The 17,610-nt window shown below is 41.5% G+C and overlaps 1 protein-coding gene across 3 annotated transcripts in view; it reads right to left on the bottom strand.

Annotated features, from left to right (window-relative positions):
- Positions 1 to 17,610, bottom strand: part of nbas (NBAS subunit of NRZ tethering complex) — a 309,279-nt gene that overhangs the window by 252,060 nt on the left and 39,609 nt on the right. For all 3 annotated transcript variants that reach the window (XM_034161663.1, XM_034161660.1, XM_034161661.1), the window contains exons 16-18: positions 9,201 to 9,326; positions 8,869 to 9,020; positions 8,638 to 8,775 (exon numbers count right to left, since the gene is read on the bottom strand). In XM_034161663.1, coding sequence (XP_034017554.1) covers positions 8,638 to 8,775; positions 8,869 to 9,020; positions 9,201 to 9,326 — 416 coding nt within the window. The remainder of the gene's footprint in view (positions 1 to 8,637; positions 8,776 to 8,868; positions 9,021 to 9,200; positions 9,327 to 17,610) is intronic.

Below are 17,610 nucleotides of genomic sequence, written 5' to 3'. Positions count from 1 at the left end.
TCAACACGCTTTGAAACATCAAAGGGTACCAATTTAAGCGCTCATACTCGCGGTAATTAATACTTTCCTCTGCCACTTCACAGCAAAGTAAGAAAAGTGGAGATGGAGGACAGAGCGGGATGATGAGACACAAACTCAGCCGAGATAAGACAATAAAGTTCTCAGGTTTTCCTTTTTTTTTGATTCGTACAATGGATCACTCTGTAACAACACAGTAAGTTCACACTTCAATGGACAAAGGATATCAGGGTTGTTTTTTCTTTTAAAGTTAGAATGACTGCACACAATTTCGGATGTACTCTGAGGTACCAGAAGTGCAAATATGCCACTATTCTGTCGTTATTTTGTGCAGCCAAAAGGATAAAACAAACACTTACCAGGCTCTTACAAGCAGTTATTCATCTCTATAAAAATAAGACTATAATTTTAGAAATGTTTACGTCTTTGTTTGTTTATGTGTGTTTGTTAGCCCAAGCATCTCCTCCGAGATGTTTGGGCTAATTTCCACCAACCATGTGTGAGTGTAATCTGACTCCACAATGGCCCTCAATGGGTTTACTTGAGCATAATTCAAGGTCATAGAGGGTGAAGGTTAAACTTTTGGTTTATCTGTCTGCTTGTTCTCCTGCTCATCTCAGGTCCTTCGGCCAAGTTCCACAAAACATGATATGTGGATAATAGTCAACCCCAGAATTCCCCTTAAGAGGGGTGTATTGACAAAGGCTAACGCCATTGGCCGTTCCGATTGGCATCAATCTTGATGCACAATTCTGAGTTCCAGAATTGCCCAGCAAGGTCAATCATTGGCATCAAAGGTCATGTCTGCCTGTTTGTTGACCTTCTCCTCTAAGGTCATTTTGCTGATTTTTAGTTAAGTTGGCATGTCACTGAAGGTCAGCCCCAAAACTGCCATTAAAAAAAAAAACAAAAAAAAAACAACAACATTTCAGCAAACCCATTTTGGAATAAACATGGCACACACTGAGGTGGAGGTTATTTCTGTGAAGGTCAAGGTCACTGCAGTCAAATGTCACATTGATGTCTCCATTACTGTGCTCAAGCCCATTGGTACTATTACCTAGTTAAGCTAAAACAGAAAAAACAACAAAGATTGTAAAGTGTAAACATAAAAGAATATATATTAAAGAGTGATTTGGCCACAAATCTGAATTAGAAGATTTTAACAACAATTCACTTTTGATTTATGCAATGGACATTCTTTTAGGCAGCAATCTAGTGTGGAAGCTCACACTGTTAATGGGGACAGTTAATTAAACCTTCTGGCATTCAAGGCTCATTAGACGTGAAGTCACAACAAATCACAGGATTTATATTTATTAATAATGTGATGCTCATCACAAGAAGGTGTGAATCATAAAAAAGCTCTCAAAAGCTTAGATGGGAACCTTTGACTTTTAATCAAAGTGAATTAAAATTGTAGGTCATGGGTCTCTCTCAGTGCGGAGTTTGAGTGTTCTTCCCATGTGAATGTGTCTTGGACTTCATTTGCATCAATCATTAAGAAATACAAACAGTATGGTTCTGTACAGTAAGTCTGTCTGACATAAGCATTTCTCAAAAACTGAATGACTGTGTCAAGAAGGAGATGAGTGAGAGAAGCCATCATGATAACACTGAAGGAGCCATAGGTTTCCATGGCTATGACTGGAGAAATTACATATAGGGTGATTTTTCTGATGTTACACCACCAGTCACAGCCTCATGGTGAAGTGGAGCAGAAGAAAAAGAGGATGATGACCTTTAAACACCCTGAGGTCCACTGGTGTTGGTGCTTATTTATAGATTCCATAGATTCGAGACACCAAGGGTACTTTCCAAGACAAGGCCAGTCCGTATTTACAGTTGGGTGGACTGGGACCAAGCAGAGCAGAAGGAAAAAGAGGATGATGACCTTTAAACACCGTGAGGTCCACTGGTGTTGGTGCTTATCCATAGATTCGAGACACCAAGGGTACTTCCCGAGACAAGGCCAGTATGCATTTACAGCTGGGTGGACTGGGACCCAGCAGATGAAGTGTCTTGAAGGACACAGAAAGGTACCATGACTAGGATTTGAACCCAGGTCTACTGATTGGTAGTCTACTTGCTCTTCCTGAGCTACTTGCTATGCATTACCACTACCTCTTAAAGGATTTTCTTAAAAACATACTAAATTTCAACTGCAGACCAGCAAAAAAGGACATACGCTGTCTAGTGGTTGTTGGTGTTATGGATTAGTGAGGTCTTGGTGCAAACGTTTTAATGGACTGACCTGGACCTAACCTGGAGTGAGTTGAAGAACTGGTTTTCCATCCAGAAAATGGTAGGGGTTATTGTTGACAGCACCAACAGACCGTCTCCTAGGAGCAGTGAGTCCACTTGATCAGTCTTCTTGATCAGTTTGGTGTGAAATGGCTGGATCCTCAATATAAACAGCAAACTAGCATTCAGCAAGCGTTCCAGGGTAAAAGGTATGTTTGGTTGCGACAGCCCCGTGGCACTTCCCGATCCCAGCTGGTGTTTACGTGATGTCTCAACTTCTTGTCTTTCAATTGAAGTTGCAGTTTTCACACCTGAGCCTCAATATGTCGTCACAGCAAATGGCAAGTTTGCACCTCTATCAAGACCCCAGAACATCAACCCATCGTACACAGCATTACCGCCACCATTACCTTCAAGAAAACCAGTTCAAAAAAGGTTCAGGAATGGAAGAAAGAAGAACTAGTCCAGGCTAAAAAGTTTGAGAACTGTCATTTTTAGGAAATGGAGGATAATACAGATTGTTTATTATTCTGTACCATGGAAGCATGGGAAAAATGTGCCAACATACTATAGGTCGCTGACACGTCTCTTGCGTTTAAATCATCAATGCATTTGCTGGATCCTCCAGAAGCGCACCGTGAACACAGACAACCCAGTTTTATAGCACCTCTGCCTTTTGCGTGGCTCTATATTGGTTTCCCTGAATTACACTGTTGACTCAGGAGAAAAACACGGATGAGAAAGGGCCATGACGAAGAAAAACACTGCTGCGCATTTGAATAAAGATTGAGGGCTGTGAGGTCTGAGAGCTCAACTGTTCTTCAGACTGTTACACATCATCACGTATGCTGCCTAATGCAAAGAGACTGCAGCGTGATTGCTCCAGGCTGGGTGTGTGTCTCGTGTTTCAAAGCTATCCGAACTGCAGCGTATTACAATCAGATAGCGCCGCTCTTCCATCTCTGTGCACGCACCCAGAACGCGACCGCACTGGACGAAGATTGAACTGTGTAAACAGACCAGCGCACTTCCGTGCGTACACAAAGAAGCACAGTGGTGAAAGTGATTATCACGTAGTAGGACAAGATTGGACTGCGTAAACCACACGAGGCAGTATGGGCGCCTCCTGCACCCTGCCTGTGGCTGCCAATGGTCATTCGTGCGGGTGCGTGCAAAATGAGAAAATGAGCCTTTATGATTGAGGTCTGAATGTGATCAAATACAAATATAAACACCTTCAGGGAGACTGAGGAGTGTTTTTGTCTGGCTCTTCTTCCATTCTCACTCTCACACTCTCACACACACACACACACACACACACGCCACTACCGTGGCATTGTCCGTCTTGTTATATGCTGAATGTCAGGGTAGATATACTGGCCCTCAGCAGACTTCATTACTTTATTATGCAAACAGACTGATGAGGATCGGAAGATAAAACTGGCTGTATAGGATCAAAATATAACTGCACATCGAACTAAACTAAAGCTAAAGTGGTGCATCAGCAGCAAACATCTGCAGCAGTGATTAAAGTGTACGCTTACTGAGGATTGTAAAGAAGCAGAAGTCTTATATAGGTACTCTGGCCCATTGGTTCTGGGACTTATTGCTGGATTCCGTGGAATAAAACAGATTACCTACGTAAGTCCAGCTCTGAGAAGAGTCCTGGTGGATTTGAACATTTATGGATGATGGAGGCCACTGTACTCATTGGGACCTTCAAAGCAGCACAAAAGTTTCTGTACCCTTCCCCAGATTTGTGCCTCGAGATAATCCTGTCTCAGAGGTCTACAGACGATTCCTTTGACTTCATGCTTGGTTTGTGCTCTGACACAATGTGGGACCTTATATGTAGGCAACTGTGTGCCTTTCCAAATCATATCCAATCAACTGAATTTACCGCAGGTGGACTCCAATTAAGCTGTAGAAACATCTCAAAGATAACACTGGTATACAAATATTTAGAAGTTGTCTGCTTCAGAAATAAAATGTGCTATTTATTATGGATTTTGGCATGTTGAATTATAGCTGAAGACCTAGGTCTATTGATTTGTTATTACTTGCGGGTTTGTGTGTTGTGAGCCAGTGTTGTCTGGTTGTATTTTGTAAATTTGAGTTCACTGACTAACTTTGCACATTTTTTCTTTTTGGTATTGTCATCGTGTGTGCATATATATATATATATGTGTGTGTGTATGTGTGATTGTGTAGATATGTATTATGAAATTTTGTTTGTGTGTATATATTTCTTATTTTTTAGTATAAGGGGTGGGTATTTCTAAGCTTTGCTTCTGCCCTCACCCTTTCGGCTACACAAGACCTTTGTAAAGTTGCTTTGTTATGAGTTTTTTGTTTTTGTTGTTGAATTGTGTGCCGAATAAACTCATTCATTCATTCATTCAAACATAGGTCTTTTTTATGTTTTTCTGACTGTTTGTATAATGTTTCACCTGTTCTCTTTTAGTATCACTTTAAAAATCAGTAAAAGCATTATATATTAATCCTTAGTAGCATAGTGGTAGCATTTCTTAAAACTACAGCCAATCAACAATTTCAAACAACATTTTCATTCTACATGGCCCAAAATGAGTAAAGTTTGATTATCTTTATTTCATAAGCATTTTGGCTGTAGACCAGTGTAATCAGTGGAAACAATTTTGATCTTCATGGCAAAGGCTGTGAATACTTATGTACTTTGGTTCCTTAGTTTTTTGTTGTTGTTTTTTAGTAAATTTGCAAAAATTGAAAAAGAAAAAAAACTTATTTCACATGGTCATTATGGGGTGCTGTGTGTAGAATTTTGAGGAAAAAAATTCATTCATTTTGGAATAAGGCTGTAACATAACAAAATATGAAAAATACTTTTCGGATGCACTGTACACTGGTGTGATTTTGCAACATTTTTACACCCTACAATAATCAGGCTGTGATCAAGGATAATCATGGTGTTTGACTGAGCTGCCTGCTGATACAAATGCAGGCAATTCAAGTGTACACACACATATTCGCAGACAATAACTCCACACGTACAGGGACAAACGATAAACTCGGCGAGACGGTCAACAGTTAAATGCTGCCCTGTTGTGTACACAGAAGCAGAAGCACACTTAGAGCAGCTGTGATCGATACCGAGCCATTTCTGTAATGGGATGTAGTTAAAAAGAAATTAAGAGAATTATTATCCATCTCATGCTGTGGCTGCGGGTCTCAAGGAAATATGGTTAGAGACATGGCTGCACCCAAAAACACACATGCACACTCAAACACACAACCCACCCATGCACATACAAACTACAGACAAATGTACTGGAGATGATAATGATAATAGCACAATGGTTGCATTCTGCTATATTCATATTTCCTTTTTCCATTTTGTAAACTCAAGATGTGACTTACCTTGTACTCTTTTAAAGATAACACTGCAAAAACTGATATCTAAGAAAGTTAAAAAAAAAAACTTGTTTAAAGAAAATTTGACTTTATTTTTGTCTAAGAAAAATAATCTTGTCAAGCTTTTTTTACATAAGAAAAAATGAAGCTAATATCAAGCTGTATTTAACCAGTAACAAGGAAAGGCAAAGGATTTAAAATCATCCAAGCAAAGGAACAAGATTGTTTTCTTTATTTTAAAACAGAGTCTAACCTTAAAATAAGAATTCTGTCTAGTTTTAAGGCACATTTTGTTTATTCAGTGTCTAGACATTTTGGTAGTTTTGCAAATTCTAACCGAGTAAATTTTTCTTACGCCATTGGCAGATTTTGTTTTGCTTAATACAAGCCTATTTGGCTAGATTTCAGATTATTTGGCTTATTTTCAGAGGGACACTTTTTTGCCACACTGTATGCCGCAGGATGCTGCGCATTTAAAATAATTATTTCTTAGTGGATTAATCATTTTCTCTCAGAGTTTGGCTGATGAAAACACCTGGAATCGCTTCCAGAATCACATAGCACCACTCCAGCTGCACCTTTTCTCTCTCACTCCTGCGCTTCATGAGATGGAGAACGCATTTGGAACAGTCTAGTTGTAATGTTTATATTTTAATGGGTTGGTAAAACATTTGCATGTTCATTCCTTCTTATGAGCAGCTGTAAAATTATCTTTATGACAGATTTAATATCTCATTATAACTGATCAGATAAGCTGCGTTGTGATGCGGTGCGCTGACACAATCACTCGCACTCACATGCAGTGTTTTGAATTGTTTGTGCAATGTTCACATGAGGTTCACATAATTAATGCATGACAGAGATTTTGAACATTTCAAAAATTTCTTTGTGCACTTGCACGAAGCTGTGCACAGTTTACAACTGTTTACAATGAGTTTACTCTCCTGCACGGCAGATTGCGTACCAGTGCGCGGATCAAATTTGTGCAAGTGTCAAGGCACCTTAACACCAACTCTGTGCAAACACTGAACACAGCAGGGGCCAGATCACATCCCTGACAAATGGCAAGATTTGATGGGAAGAAGTCAAATTTTAAAGATGTAGACTTTTTTTTGTTTGTTTTTTGTAATGCAAGCTGACATGGCTGGATATTGTGTAGTTTACTGCTTTTCATTCAAATTGGCAGCTCAATGGTTAAGTCCTTAATTTTAGAAGACAGAGCAAATACTATCCCCTACTGAAGCTTGCAGTATCTGCAGGTGTGTGCATGCACATGGACCTCATTCATTACAGTTCATTCATGCATATTTAATTGCTTACATTTGGGAATTTTAATAAATGCGTGCAATATGTGCATGCATTAAACGCCACACCATTTCAAAATATAAAGATCTGTTCGGTACATTTGCATGTGTGTGCTGCATGATTAGTGATCACTAGAGGGTGTTTTATTAGTCTCCCTGGGCCCTCAACAACAAAAGCATAAATTACCTCCGGAAGATTACCCACTAATCTCCACCCGCGCGCTCTCACTCCCTCTCATCCTCAATAATGTCGCTGCATTTATGATCCCCTCTTTGGTCTGCCACCTAATCCAGCAATCAATGTTAAATTTGGCAGCCGTCTCTCCAATTTCCTTCACATCAAGCGGTTCCCTTGTCGACATCTTAAATACTTTTGAAATAAAACCCTTTTAAAACAAATCTCCGGCGCTGCAGTGCAGTCATAGCTGTCATCGTGACTGTCATTAGAGTTCATATCGGGTATAATTATGACTCAACCACAGCCTGGTCTACATTGCTCCCCCTCTCTCTAAACAGTAAGTAACAACCTGGCGGCCAGGGGGTTCACACAGTTCACTGTTGGGTTCCATCCGGTGGGATTTCTCCACCCAACCAACACCTGCTACAGGGACTCAGAGGGTGGCATTCATTTGATGATGCAGTTTCCAGTCTTAAAAAAATCGAATGAAAAATATACAAACAGCTTATGGGTGTTACGCAAAACTCTAGCTGCCATTTTGGTGAAGTAATTTTGAGGGTTTATATTTTGTATAATGACAGATACTTTAAAAGAAAAAAATATACAGAGTTCTTAATTATGCAACATTACACTGAAGAATGGTCCCACTCAGTGAGCTGGATCCAGTAGGTTATGTGTTCTGTAAGATCACCTTGTTCTGATTGTAATTCCATTGCTGTACAATTACCCAAATGGGCTGCATTTGTAGTACATCCTTGATTATAAATTCTTATGTTTTTTTCCTGAAGACTTTCTTCTGATCCCTTCGATCAGGTGGGTTCTAAGCTACTCAACAGTATGGGCAAAGTTCTGAAAAAAATCACTGCCCCTGTGTAATTGTGGAGGTACCTGGGACTTCACAGCTCTTTAGAAATGTACCCACTTAAATTGATCAGAGCTCATAGCACACAATAATCCAATCATCTTCAAAGAAGGAGCTTTAAATGTTATTTAAATGTTACTATAATCAAGATATGTTCAAGTTTGAAAAAGGTTTTCCACCCTGAAGCACTGTGAAACTGTCTACCAGTGGAGTATGTTGGGTAGTAGCACCTGGATACATTACAGATGGGGATTATCTGCTCAGAAAAGAATGCTTTTTGTTTGTCCTAGAGCAGTTGTTTGGCTGAGTAAGTGAGGGTGAAAAAAGGGATATAATTCAACAGACCTGATTTGCAGGAGTGGGGGATATTGTGTCAGACCGGTATGTGGAAATGCATGACATGAAAGGCAGTTAAGCTGTCAGATCTATTGTCCAACTTCTGAACTATGCAACACTGCAGGATGGATCTTCAGCTTTTACTCTATTCTGGCGGTTTTGTTCACATTTATCAGGTCAAGTGTGGAGTTTGCACCGGGTGTTTGTGCATCCACCACACTACAGAACTGCCTTGTTCCTGGACGGCAACGGCACTGGCAAACAACCATCTCTAACTCTCAAAAATAAAATGCCCTGCTGTGTACCTGCTGAAGTCGACCTTGGCCAGTAGCTCTTGCCTCTTCCTTATCTCCTTTTTCCTCTTCATTTCCAGCTCCTCCTCATCCGACAGGATGTCTTCATAAGGGAGGTCATCAAGGTCGAGATCGCCTGGCATGATAAAACTGGGAAACGGCATAGAAGTATGGATTAATGAGGTGGGTTGATCAGATTTGGTGTTTTTGCATCCATGAAGAATATGTTTGCGTGCAACACACCGGCCCTCATCCTCTCCGTTTCCGAACACAATGAGAGCCTCGAGGTCTGTTCCCTTCAGGCCGTACTGCAGCAGCTCCTTTGCTGCATCCACGTTCTCGGGGACGCGCTCCACACACTCGTGCAGCACCCACGAACGCTTGCGGATCTTGCTCTGAACAGGATGCATGAAGCGGAGAGCCAGAGAGAAAGAAGAGAGTTGAAAAATGAGATAATTAAGAAGGAGTGGTGTGAAAACTCTAAAAATAATCTTTAAATCTCCATCCTCTTTGCAGCTTCTGTTGCATTGCCTCATTTCTCAACCAATTTCAATAGCGCTCATTTTCCAGCCTACCAGGTAGTCTTGTATCGAGGCGATGCTGACGGTACTCTTCCTCCACTGTCTCTGGTAGACCAAGTCAGAATCCAGATTATAGGCCTGAGCAAGAGACAAAGCCTCGCCATATTCCTCGTTGTCTATCTGTAATAGACACATCAAGGCGACATGAAATACTATAGACATCAAAATCATCTCAGGTGTCGTCAAAATAATGGTGCTCAGACAAGGCCGCAACAAAAAGAAAAGAGGTTTGTTGTCAATTATATGTATAGATTGTGCTGACAGGTCATAGGAATGTCAAGAAATGAGCCATTTTTAAATCAAGATATGAAGAGGAAGGTTGACATTTTTCAAACTGTGCTTTTTTTGATGAACATTCATCTGTTCATCAAAAATCTGTTCACTGGACAAAAATGAAATTAATCAGCACATTACTGATTTGCAATGCAGACACTGACATGGCCTAACTGGCTCATTAGTCTAATTACATTCAACAAAAATATAAACGCAACACTTTTGGTTTTGCTCCCATTTTGTATGAGATGAACTCAAAGATCTAAAACTTTTTCCACATACACAATATCACCATTTCCCTCAAATATTGTTCACAAACCAGTCTAAATCTGTGATAGTGAACACTTCTCCTTTGCTGAGATAATCCATCCCACCTCACAGGTGTGCCTTAGACTGTCCACAATAAAAGGCCACTCTGAAAGGTGCAGTTTTATCACACAGCACAATGCCACAGATGTTGCGAGATTTGAGGGAGCGTGCAATTGGCATGCTGACAGCAGGAATGTCAACCAGAGCTGTTGCTCGTGTATTGAATGTTCATTTCTCTACCATAAGCCGTCTCCAAAGGCATTTCAGAGAATTAGGCAGTACATCCAACCAGCCTCACAACCGCAGACCACGTGTAACCACACCAGCCCAGGACCTCCACATCCAGCATGTTCATCTCCAAGATCGTCTGAGACCAGCCACTCGGACAGCTACTGAAACAATCAGTTTGCATAACCAAAGAATTTCTGCACAAACTGTCAGAAACCGTCTCAGGGAAGCTCATCTGCATGCTCGTCGTCCTCACTGGAGTCTCGACCTGACTCCAGTTCGTCGTCGTAACCAACTTGAGTGGGCAAATGCTCACATTCGCTGGCGTTTGGCACGTTGGAGAGGTGTTCTCTTCACGGATGAATCCTGGTTCACACTGTTCAGGGCAGATGGCAGACAGCGTGTGTGGCGTCGTGTGGGTGAGCGGTTTTCTGATGTCAATGTTGTGGATCGAGTGGCCCATGCTGGCGGTGGAGTTATGGTATGGGCAGACGTCTGTTATGGACGAAGAACACAGGTGCATTTTATTGATGGCATTTTGAATGCACAGAGATACCGTGACGAGATCCTGAGGCCCATTGTTGTGCCATACATCCAAGAACATCACCTCATGTTGCAGCAGGATAATGCACGGCCCCATGTTGCAAGGATCTGTACACAATTCTTGGAAGCTGAAAATGTCCCAGTTCTTGCATGGCCGGCATACTCACCGGACATGTCACCCATTGAGCATGTTTGGGATGCTCTGGACCGGCGTATACGACAGCGTGTACCAGTTCCTGCCAATATCCAGCAACTTCGCACAGTCACTGAAGAGGAGTGGACCAACATTCCACAGGCCACAGTTGACAACCTGATCAACTCTATGCGAAGGAGATGTGTTGCACTGCATGAGGCAAATGGTGGTCACACCAGATACTGACTGGTATCCCCCCCAATAAAACAAAACTGCACCTTTCAGAGTGGCCTTTTATTGTGGGCAGTCTAAGGCACACCTGTGCACTAATCATGGTGTCTAATCAGCATCTTGATATGGCACACCTGTGAGGTGGGATGGATTATCTCAGCAAAGGAGAAGTGCTCACTATTACAGATTTAGTGTTGTGTGGGCCGCCAGAAGAGGAGGTACTGCTGGCCCACCACCAGAGGGCACCCTGCCTGAAGTGCGGGCTTCAGGCACGAGAGGGCGCTGCCGCCACGGACACAGCCGGGGGTGACAGCTGTCACTCATTATTTCTTGACAGCTGTCACCCATCTACACTTCATCATCCCACTCCATAAAGACCGGATGTCATCTCCACCTCGTTGCCGAGATATCGTCTACCTTAGGAGGTAACCTTCTCAGCCTGCATATCCACATAAGTGGTTACTCAGACCCTGCACGAGTGTGTGTTAGAGGTGGAGGTGGAATTCCCACTGTTGTTGTTACTGGGTGTTCAAACACCCACATCTGATTGTCTCTGCTCCTCGCCAGCAGTACCAGATCCGACACGCGGAGACAGTGGCCACCTGGGGTGTTCGGGATTTGGCGGCTCCAGTATTCTCCAGGTTCGGTGGCGGAGGAAATCATGTGGTTCCGGTTCTTCTCAGGACAGACGTCCTCTATCCTCGAGCCTGCCCACACGTCACCTTTGCTAATTGACTATTGTACATATTCTGTAATCTGCTGTGTTTGGTTGTGCTTTTCACAACAGTAAAGTGTTCATATTTGACTATTTCATTGTCCGTTCATTTACGCCCCCTGTTGTGGGTCCGTGTCACTACACTTTCACAACATTTAGACTGGTTTGTGAACAATATTTGAGGGAAATGGTGATATTGTGTATGTGGAAAAAGTTTTAGATCATTGAGTTCATCTCATACAAAATGGGAGCAAAACCAAAAGTGTTGCGTTTATATTTTTGTTGAGTGTACCAAGGCTCAACCTCCAGTACTGAGGAATGAAGCCAATGCGGAACTTGCAAAATCTTGCATTTCCTTAAATGGCCACTTGAGGCTGGCTCCCAAAGCGAGCCACTCTTGTTAGTCCCCCAAGTTGCACAAAGTTACAGCAGAAAGAAACATGTTTCCAGCATGGTATAAAAAAATAGTTTTGATCTCTATAGCTAGTTTTCCCCTTCCTGACATAACTCATCAGTTTAAGCTATTATGGTATGAATAATTAGGAGCAGTGACAGCTAGTCTGGCTTGATTTAAGGTGACTCATACAAACAGATCAAACAAGTCAGTGCTCCGGTATTTCTGTTGAGTGAGTTTTAGCATTATACATCTGTTGTAGCCTCATTTGCACTAATTAGCAGGTAGCATGGAGATATTAGGTGTACTGATGGTGCAACATTTTCAATTTTTTGCAGCATTTAAGTCCCTTTTTTTTTTACTACTAGTTTCCGAGATCCTGCAACTTATACTCAAGTGCAATTTATATACTGTAATATTGATGCTTTTATTATTCATAAAAATAATAATAGTTTGTATAGGCCTTTCCCAGGAATCAACACACAAAACAAAATAACTCAAATAATAAAACATTGATTGTTAATAATGAGCTCATAAGCCAACTTATACTCAGATACAACTTATATATAACTTATGTATATTTTTACAGGTGTGACTTATACTCCAGAAAATATTCTACTAAAGCAATATGCCAGTCTAATACCTGCACCCAACCACTACACAGCCCTCAAAAACATGTGTTAATCAAAACATTCAAACCAAAGTTAGCCTGTTAGCTGTAGCTTAGCTTGGTGACTGTTAGATGGTGGAGTGTTCAGGATTCATTTGTCCCGCCCAGGTCACGCCAGTCTGTCTTGCCCACACTCCACCTCTTTGCCCTTTTATGAGTTAGGCACTGCTACAAAGACAACATTTGGAGACGCCATGTTTGAACTTCAAAACCACTCCAACAAATCCATAAGTGATGACACAGAGGGGTGTCCAATATATACACAGTCTATAGTACGGCCACAAGGCAAGCTAAAACCACTCTCAGGAAACCACTTTTTATGACCGATTATATACTCAACCGCATACTTTAACCTAGCCAACCTCCCCCAATGCCACTCGTTGACTGCCAATGAAGGACTCCTTTTGTAAGACACAGCCCGTCATCAGTTTCTTTAAATTTTGTGAGGTATGGATGCACATATGTTACCTGACTTTTTTAATGACAGTTTCACCTGTTCAATAGCAACAGGATGAAATTTACTTTTTTTAAGGTTGCCCAACATCAATACAATAAGTAGCCGTTTAGCCCGTGATGATGTTTGTTTTCTAAATCAATAATTGTCTGATTAATTTAGTTTCCTATCCTGAGTAGAACACCGGCTGAAAAACCCTGGAGTCCCCCTTTAAATTTAAGCTTAACATCCTCTTTTCAAGAGATACAGTACCATCTTTGTACTTGTATAGATAGAATATTACCTGTAAGTGTATAATGTTGTTGCAATCTTAATAGACTGTTGTCCTTCATGAAACTGAATGATTTAAAATTAGGTCTTATTTCAAGAAAATTTTTAAATAGATGCCCACAAAAGACAAAAAAGTCCACGGTCACATTTTCCATCATACTGATACAAAGGACAAAGCAGTCATGGCTTTGAATGAATGTAAGAAATGTGGCGGCTCCTCCACAATCCTGAGCGCACCCTTGGAATACTTAAAGACTGAATAGCATAAATGCGCACGTCTGAATGTGTGCAGCAGTGGCACGGCGTGACACGGAATGAATGATTTCTGTTATTGAGGGATAAAGAGAACGGCTGAAAGAAATATCTAAAAATATTGCAAGAGTGAAGCAACAAATGAATGGAGAAAGTAAAAAAAAATTAATCCAAGAATTACACATTTGCAGTGTGTGAGTATTTCACACACACACGCGCGCACGCACACACACACACACACACACACACACACACACACACACACACAGTCAGCACAGCTGCATTGGAAAAGTTTATTGACAACCTGAATTACAAAAAAAAAATCTAACTATAACGTGATAATTGAGAGGGCAGAATATGCCTGTTAGCCGTGGTTGGTAGCCAGTCTAGAGAAGGACCACTCTGGTTCTCCATCCAGGTAGGTGAAGCTTGTTATCGTTGTCACGCAGTCCATCTAGGAGAAGAGCAACTGTGACCTTAAATCCCTGAGGAATACCCATCAGAAAAGATAGCCTCTATAGCGGTTGGCTCTCAAGTTTCAAGACTCGTCAGGAACTCCCGTATCTATGTTACCACCAACGGCATTGGTTCTACCTTTCCCTTGGAGTCTCTTAGCCATGGGGGGGGAGGTCAGGGAGTTGTATGGTTAGCCCACCCGAGATCTCCATATGTTTCTGCCCAGTTTTGTGGAGTTCTACAGAGATCACTCCAGCAAGAACAATAAACCCACAGCCAAGGAATTCATGACAAGTCTGTGAGCTTGCACTGGTGCCCCGTGTCACCCCATCCCCAAACCACAGAACTGGCTGGTTCTTGGATGGCAAACACCAAGGCACACAACCGGCCCATCCCACCTTTTAAAATAACCATCTATTTCCTTCAGCCAGGTGAAACATGAGTGTCTCCTTGGCCATCTCCAATTAATAGTAGGAGTTGTAGCAGCATAGCACAAACACAGATTTGGATAGGGAAGACTCAGAAAATGCATTGCGAGAGAGAACCTTTTTGCTTTTTTTGACAGTTTGGTTGAACTGTTTTTGCTCAGGGTCACCATGTTGACTTGGCATAGGTTTTACTCCCCAAGCCCTTCTTGATACAACTCTAGATGTAAAGGAGAATGGGCGTGGTGGGTTTTGAACTCTTTACCTCCTTGGTGGGAGAAAGGTATCCTAACCACTGCCTTCCAGGCTCTCGTGAATACAGCAAGTAGAAAAATGTAAACATATGGTCATGGGTTTGAATACTTGTATGCGTTAGTATGACCTTGGTGAAGGTATACACTCTACTTGGTGGGTGTCTTGCACTTGCAGCTTTTGTCATCATTATGTTGGATATGGTTTGTGGAAGTAGTAGTAGTATGAGAAGTAGTAGCAGCAGTAGTGGTGGTAATAGTAGTAGTAGTAATAGTAGTAGTAGAAGTAGTAGTAATAAGAGTAAATTGGCCTTGGTTAGAAGCCAGGTTTACAAAGGTTTAATGTCACATCATTGTCATACAAAACATTTGATCCCATAACAGCGTGATGCCTCGGTTCGTCTCAGCTCTCTGAATGCATGTGAAAGCTCACTGACACGCGCGCGGATCTCTCTTACTGCGTGTAGGAGTACAAAGCAACACATTAGGCAGAGTACAGTTCCTGGAGGGCGTTAAGAACCCCACACAGCCAAACCTCACGTAGGAGGACATCAAAAACCACTCTGTTCTCTCTCTCTTTCTCTCTGGAATCCGCTAATAAAACCGCTAGCGGCGCTGCCAACTTGCTACTTCCACACACAGGGTTACGCCCCCAAATGTAAGGATCAAGGAACAACCCCGGAATGCCGTCTTTTCCCACTCAACTGGACAATAAGCCTCAAGTGAGGGTGAATCGCCGAGGACGGATTAGGCCATTGTAGCATTTTGTATATTGTGTATGTGTCAAAAAGTACAAACCTGTCTCATACAAGTAACAAATTACGCACGATTGCCGGCAGAAATGCTGACAGAATAAAGAGGAATAAAAATAAAACCAGACAGCCACAGCAGCATCTGGCGAAGTGCCGCGGGTACCAAGTGTTGCACAGAGATAATAATGATGCATTACTTTGTAACTCTCCACTGTTAGGATTGATGGTGATAACTAATGGCACCTAATGACAATGACAATGATAAAGAAGGTAGATGATGGCGGGTCATAAAAATGACTGATGAAACGCGCTCAAACTTGGGACCACTGAGAGCTGATACGACTCTCGCTGTGTTTTATGATGGAGCGTGTTGTTGTCTTTGCGGCAATTTGCAGCCAGTAGCAACAACAGCCATATTTCTAATGTAGCAATTAGCATTCTACAGAAACCCCTGGGACTGAGGAATAGCCTTAAAGCAGACGGAACATTTCGCCTTGGCTTCATTCCTCCTTCTCCTCCTCCTCCTCCGCAGCAGCAGGCTGCAGTGGAGTCGGTGAAACAGCGGCGTTTCAATGAGCTGGCACACAATTCTCTTTGCCAAAAAAATCAGAACTCAGCGATTGGCCAAAAACATCGTATAACATCCTTTAGCAGCTGCTAAATTAAGTGGGGAAAAAGGAATCAGGTTTCAATATAGAATATGATATCTACCATTTAGGAGGATTGATAACAGCTCTAACGAAATGACTGCAAGGAGTTCAAGTGAACCATATGTGACTCAATTATCTGTATGACAATGACAAAAGCCTTTCAAAAGGCTGTTTTATAATTATGTAAAGAACATTTTTGAAATATTAAATATCTGATATAAATTTGTCCCACTAAATTCATAAAAATGAGAGACTGTTGTACAACAGCAATGGAATTTTGATGAGCGTGGGCAAGACTGGTGTGACGCTCAAACGCACTTCCCATCTCAAAGATAACAAGCAAGCTAGGGCTAAGGGGCCAACGTTCGTTCAGGTGATTGTGTAACGCATATCTTTGTGCACTGGGTGGTGGTGTGCAGTATCCAAAACTATGACTGGCATGTTGCTTCAGTACCTAACGTCACCAAGTTATCAATACGTACCTGCTAATTAGTGCTAACGGTGCAAATATATAAATTAAATAATGGTAACATTCCACTCAAGAGAAATATTGAAACACGAGCTTCTTAGCTGGTCTGTTTGTACTACTAACTGCACAGCAGGCTATATTATCTCAGATACTTGTAATGAAATTCTCCAAAAGGACAAACATGGTCAAGCTGAGTGGTGGGCACAGTTAGGCTAATCCAATAACAGATAATTATCGAAGCTAATGTTTTTGCTAGCGTATTAGCTTTTCAGATAAGTTTTAAAACCATCATCGGATTAATTATCTTCGATAAATTTAGTTCCGATAACTTTCAGTCCAATAACATTTTTTTTCCTGGTAAAGTGAGCAAAGTTTAACGGTCAAAAATGTTTCTAAACCCTAAAATCAAACATTTTAGTCCGTCTATTGTGTTTTTGTGGCAGACTAGCTGCCTGTCACTTGCTGATGATGTCATCATTAAGCACAAAACGTGATAGGCCGGTCAACGCAGGGAGTATTGTGGGTAGTGTAGTTCAGCTTCACTTTGGACATTACAGTGAGTGTTGCCGTCCACTCGACAAAAACAAAACGGACTAATTTTAACATTATTTTATTTCTTTGTGGCTGTAGTTTAAGCGCAAGACTCATGGTGGAGAGAAGCTCTCACGATGCAGCTGTGTGGACAGAGGGACCTTTCTTTACGTTTAGACAAAAAAAAAAACACCATCAGACCAATTATCTTCCGATAAATTTTGTTCTGATAACTTTCAGTCCGATAACATTTTTTTTTTGCTGGTAAAGTGAGCAAAGTTTAATGGTCAAAAACATTTGTAAACCCTAAAATTAAACATTTTAGTCTGTCTGTTGTGTACTTGTAGCAGACTGGCTGCCTGTTGCTTGCTGATAATGTCATCATTAAGCGCAAAACG

This window comes from Thalassophryne amazonica, chromosome 21, assembly GCF_902500255.1.
Source record: "Thalassophryne amazonica chromosome 21, fThaAma1.1, whole genome shotgun sequence".
Lineage (NCBI taxonomy): Eukaryota > Metazoa > Chordata > Actinopteri > Batrachoidiformes > Batrachoididae > Thalassophryne > Thalassophryne amazonica.
Note: the sequence above shows the minus strand (reverse complement) of the source record. Positions and strands in the feature narration are given on the sequence as shown.